General features: G+C 37.2%; 2 protein-coding genes across 2 annotated transcripts; both read left to right on the forward strand.

Moving 5' to 3' along the window:
- Positions 1 to 2704: 2704 nt before the first annotated feature.
- Positions 2705 to 3748, forward strand: LOC138905210 (uncharacterized). The gene has a single exon (XM_070193716.1). The coding sequence runs from the start codon at positions 2705 to 2707 to the stop codon at positions 3746 to 3748; it is 1044 nt and encodes a 347-aa protein (XP_070049817.1).
- A 300-nt stretch (positions 3749 to 4048) lies between these two features.
- On the forward strand, positions 4049 to 4558 carry LOC138905211 (uncharacterized). Its single transcript, XM_070193717.1, has one exon. It carries the CDS (start codon positions 4049 to 4051, stop codon positions 4556 to 4558), a length of 510 nt encoding a protein of 169 aa, XP_070049818.1.
- The last annotated feature ends 1547 nt before the right edge of the window (positions 4559 to 6105 follow it).

The following is a 6105-nucleotide window of genomic DNA, read 5'->3' on the forward strand; positions in this document are numbered from 1 at the left end:
AAGAATATTGCTTCCAAGAGTACCTGACAATTGGGCGGCCATGGCATTTGCAAGCAATTTAAACGAGAAAAATTCAGAAGCTACAAGGAGGCTTAAAGAGAGCCTATGAGAATTCCCTTCCACGACATGGAATGATATCTATAATGGTACAGTACGAAGTAACGGATCGAAGAAGATACCATAGCTCAGTCAAGGGTTGAAGAAAAAACAGGTTCGAGGCGGTCAGAACATGACAAGAGGTCCGGTAAAAGTAGGTACGCGCCTTATATGGGACCTTCGGGGTGAGAAGCTTATTCCAAATTCGAAGACGTGCGGGCTGATCACAAGTTCGCAAATAGAGATTAAGGTTCGTCATCAAGATTTAGAAAAAATCAAGATGAACATAATAGAGATGCTAATGCAAACATAAGGATTAGGGACTACAATTTTAACGTGAGTACCTCTGAGTTGGTCGCTATTTAAGAAGCATGGGAGATAAGGTACGATGGCCTAAAGAGATGAGATCAAATCCAAATAGAAGAAACCCAAACTTTTGGTGCGAGTTCCATAGTGATCACGGCCATAGAACATTAGACTGCAGATTATTACAAGGTGAGGTGGAACATTTATTAAAGCAGGGCTATCTGACAGAATTATTCAGCGAGAAAGACAAACAAGCTTACATGAAAAATAGGCAAGAGCCCCCATAACCTCCGTCTCCAAAGAGAACAGTAAATGTGATAAAAGGCGGAGAAGAAGTCAACGGCGTTACCTATACAGACGCGAGAAAAACAACAAAGTTCATAATAACTCACGGGAAGCGAACTCGCAAAACTTTGGAAGACGGCAACATAACCTTTGATGATGCAGATGCCGATGGATTAATGATTTCTCATAACGATGCTATGATAATATCTTTACTTATACATGATACTAACGTAAAATGAGTTTTGATTGACCCAGGTAGCTTTGTGAATATTATTCTATTACGAGTGGTGAACGAAATGCTGATGGGAGATCGTGTAGTTACAAAAGCACGTTCCTTATCTGGGTTTGATTACTCAACCGTTATTACAAAGGGAAAAATTGATCTAAGCACATACACAGAGGGGGTCATCAAAGAAACAAAATTTCAAGTGATAGACACAAATATGGCCTATAATGTGATTCTTGGGAGGCCGTGGATTCATGGTATGGATGTTGTGCCATCCACATTGCATCGGGTTATCAAATTCCCTTCAAATGGGGAATTTAACAGATTCGAGGAGATCAACAAACTTCAAGGAGCATCAATTCGGTGATACAGCCAAGTCAAAAAGATACGAGTGCAAATCAAAAAGATGCGGGTGCAAGTGAGAAAGATGCGGTAAATCAAATTTCAACAGAAATTGTATCAAAACAAACAGACGTGGATTCCAGACCAGATGTAATTCAAGAGCCAGAGGAGAATGAAAACATTAAAACAACAATTGAGGAGCTTGAAGCTGTTCCACTATTCGAACAATGGCCAGATCGAAGAATTCATATTGGAGCAAGGTTAAACCTAAATAGGAGAGGTAAGCTAATTGAATATTTAAAAGCTAACACGGATTGTTTTGTCTTGGTCCCATTCAGATATGACAGGTATACCTCCGGAGGTGATGACTCATAAATTAAATGAAGATCCATCATTCATACATGTCAAACAAAAGAAGAGGAAGCAAGGATCATTCAAAAATCAAGTGATCGATGAAGAGGTACAGAAACTCTTAAAGATTGATTCAATACGCGAGGTAAAATATCCTAATTGGTTAGCTAATACTGTGGTAGTTCCGAAAAAGAACGTTAAATGGAGAGTTTGTGTGGATTACACTAGCTTAAATAAAGCATGCACAAAGGATTCATTCCCTTTACCGCATATAGATCAATTGATTAATGATACCGTAGGTCACGAATTATTAAGCTTTCTAGATGCGTATTCTGGTTATAATCAAATAAAAATGAACCCCTTAGACGAAGAAAAAACTTTATTTATTACAAATAGGGAGACTTATTGTTACAAAGTCATGCCTTTTGGCTTGAAAAATGTTGGAGCCACGTATCAGAGGTTGGTGACCAAAATGTTCCAAGAACACCAGGGCAAGACGATGGAGGTGTACATTGATGATATGTTGGTCAAATCTACACAAGCGGAAGATCACTTTCAACATCTTTCAACTACCTTCGAGATCCTCCGCAGATATGGTATGAAACTGAACCCAGAAAAGTGCGCTTTTAGCATAGCTTCAGGTAAGTTTCTAGGATTTCTCGTGTCTAATAGAGGAATTGAAGTAAATCCTGCACAGATTAAGGCTATTGAAGAAATGCCTAATATACTCACAAGCAAAAAAGAAGTACAAAGATTGACATGTAGGATTGCAGCTCTGGGAAGATTTATTTCAAGATCTTCAGAAAAAAGCTTTAAATTCTTTTCAGTTTTGAAGAAGCAAAATCAGTTTGAATGGATTGAAAAATGCCGCAATCCCTCAAAGATTTGAAGGCATACTTAACAAATCCTCCCCTATTGTCTAAAATAAGGGATGGAGAAAGACTATTTGTATATCTTGTAGTTACAGAAGTAGCTGTAAATGCAGTTTTAGTAAGGGAGGACAAAGGTAAACAATTTCCTATTTATTATGTTAGTAAAACTTTATTGGATGCTGAAACTAGATATCCTCATCTACAGAAACTAGCTTTAACATTAATCATGGCAGCTAGGAAATTGAGACCATATTTTCAATGCCATCCTATCTCCATAGTAACTGCATATCCATTAAGGAATATTTTGCATAAACAAGAATTGTCAGGCAGACTAGCCAAGTGGGAAATAGAACTAAGTGAATATGACATTATTTATCAACCTCGAACATCAATAAAATCTCAAGTTTTAGTAGATTTCGTCGCATATTTTAATACAAAAAGAATTCCAAAAGTAGAAAAGGAATTACAAATTTTTACTGGAGCTAATCCAAGTACATGGACTTTATTTACTGATGGCTCTTCAAATATCAAAGGAGTCGGTTTAGGTATTGTCTTAATCCCACCCTCAGGTGAAAGTATAAGACAAGCAATTAAATGTTACCAAATTACTAACAATGAAGCAGAGTATGAAGCTATAATTACAGGTTTGGAACTAGCACGAGAACTCTCCATAGAGCAAATCATGATTAAAAGTGACTCTCAACTAGTATTCAATCAGATGCATGGGACTTACACTGCTAGAGAGCTACGAATGCAACAATACTTGGAAAAGGCACAAGAACTTGTCAAGCAATTGCAATCATGGAAGATTATGCAAATACCCAGGGAAGAAAACGCAGAAGAAGATGCGTTGGCTAACCTTGCTTCAGTTGCAGAAGTAACGAGTGAGGAAAATTCTATTGTAATCCATTTATTTCATTCAGCACTTGACCATGATAAACACGAGGTAAGCTTTAATAATTTAACCTGGGATTGGAGAAACGAGATTGTTAATTTTTTGCAGTACGGGATCGTACATGAAGGCAAGAAAGAATCTCAAATGCTTCTATGGAAAGCTGCTCGTTACTGCCTAATTCGAGACAATTTATGTCGCAAAATGTTTGGTGGTCCTTTAGCAAGGTGCCTTGGATCCAATCAAACAGAGTACGTGATGAGGGAAATACATGAAGGACATTGCGGAAATCACGCAGGTGGAAGATCTTTAGTTAAAACACTAATCAGGGCAGGATACTACTGTCTAAAATGGAAGAAGATGCAAAAAATTTTGTAGCCAAGTGTGATAAGTGCCAACGATATGCCAACAATATGCATCGACCTACAGAGTTATTACATACAGTTATTTCCCCTTGGCCATTTATGAAATGGGGAATGGATATAGTAGGGCCTTTACCACAAGCTAAAGGTAAGGTATGGTTCCTATTAGTTTTCAAAATGGGTAGAGGCAGGAGCTTTCAAACAGGTACGAGAAAAGGAGGTGAAAGACTTCATTTGGCAGAACATCATATGCCGGTTTGGAGTTCCAAAAGAAATCGTATGTGATAATGGCCCACAATTTATAGGCTTGAAAATCATGGAGTTCTTTCAAAGTTGGCAAATCAAACGAATAACCTCTTCACCTTACCATCCCGTGGCAAATGGACAAGTTGAGTCAACAAATAAGATTATCATCAATAATTTGAAGAAGAGACTAGAAAAATCAAAAGGGAATTGGCCTGAAGAATTACCAGGAGTATTATGGGCTTATAGAACCACAACAAAAACAGCTACGGGAGAAACTCTATTTTCACTTGTGTACGGTTCAGAAGCTTTAATCCCAGTTAAAATAGGAGAACCAAGCACGAGATTCACATTGGCAATGGAAGAATCGAACGATGAGGATTTAAGAACAAACTTGGACTTACTCGAACAAAGAAGAGAAGCAGCTCTAATACGAATGACATCACAAAAGCAAACCATAGAACGATACTACAACAGAAAGGCTCACCTCAGGTACTTCAAAATTGGGGACTTTGTTCTTAAAAAGGTTTTTCAATCAACGAAAACAGCCGGAGAAGGAAAGTTAAATCCAAATTGGGAATGACCCTATAAAATTCGAGGTATTGCTGGAAAAGGTGCCTACGAGTTAGAAACCATGGATGGCAAAGTTTTACCCTCGAGTTGGAATGTTGTTCATTTAAAGAAATACTATTTCTGAGCAAAAGAAATACCCACGGCCAGGTATCGTTCAATTACGATTTTTATTTTGTACAGTTAAAATTATACTAACAATTTTAGATGATAGGCAAAAAGCTAGCCCACACCAAATGATGATATTAGAAATGAAGGACACACGGAAGCAACATTATTCCCGGTCTAGGGTTGCAACCTTTTTGATGAAAATATAAAGGGTTAAGCAGTCATTATCTAAGTTATATATACCTCCGAGTCCCGTATGTTTTTCCTTTACAGGAAATGGACCACATGGAAGGAATAATCAAGTGCTCAAGATTTCATACTTCAAAGCTTAAACACTTGGGGGAATATATATATATATATGTATATATAAGGAAGGTAAAGAAGACTGAAAAAGTCAGAATTCAAGTCAAGCTTATGATCTACCCAACAAATCGAAAGTTAAGAGCAAAATAAAGAGCCAAAAACGCAAGCCTGATTCAAAAACCTATGAAGAATACACTCGTAGATGTAAATTCCAAAATCTTACGAATGTTTAGGTTAAAGGCAATATTTAGTCATAGGGTGCAAGATATACCCTTAAATTTTACAAAATCTATTGTAAAGAAAATAGTTACGAAAGAGTTATAGATGATACTTGAATACATATAAAGTATTATACAATTTGAAAGTTCGAATGATACAAAACTTCCTCAAAGTTATTCAAAGAAACATGTATGTTCCTATTTCTTCTTTCGTATGTTTACACCATTATGAAGTTGAGACGTCTTCTTCATTAAGTGTCGTTTATAAAAGGGCCCTCTTTTATAATTCGTGCTTGTTCAAAAAGCCACGGAGTATTGAAGCATTTTTAAATGCAGAGTAGAACAGAAACTCAAAATTAAATATTATAAGAGCAGAACGGAAACTCAAAATGAAATATTATATAAACCCGGTTAAAACTAAGTGTAAACTTAGTTCAAACCAAAGTATTTGATATCAAACCCCAAAATGGATTAGGGGTAAAGCTTACCAACCATTCCACAAATAATAATAAAACAAACAAACACAATAAACTTTCCAGACACAAGTTCACTATGGGGCAGATTCTAAAGTAGTACTATTAGTAGCGGGAGAAGTCAAGATGGCATCATCATCAGCAGCAGAAGGTTCGACTTGAGCAGGAGAGATTTGAACACTAACTTCACCAGGACTAAGTTCATCACCCTCGGGAAGGCCGACCTCAGGTGAAGAAATGTTTTGACTCTGCTGAGTTTTTTCTATGGTTTCTTTAGTTTTTGCAATCTCAGCAGTCAAGTCAAAACCATCCTGGTTAGCCTCCATCAAAGTCTCGAGTCGCGTGTTCAAGAAAGTCCAGCTTACATCAAGAGTTGATTTATCCTCAAGGGCCTCATAATCCCTCTTCCATTGCTCAACTTCGGCCTCCAACTCTGCTTTTTAAGTCAAAGCAGCATC

Source organism: Nicotiana tomentosiformis, chromosome 2, assembly GCF_000390325.3.
Source record: "Nicotiana tomentosiformis chromosome 2, ASM39032v3, whole genome shotgun sequence".
Classification (NCBI taxonomy): Eukaryota; Viridiplantae; Streptophyta; class Magnoliopsida; order Solanales; family Solanaceae; genus Nicotiana; species Nicotiana tomentosiformis.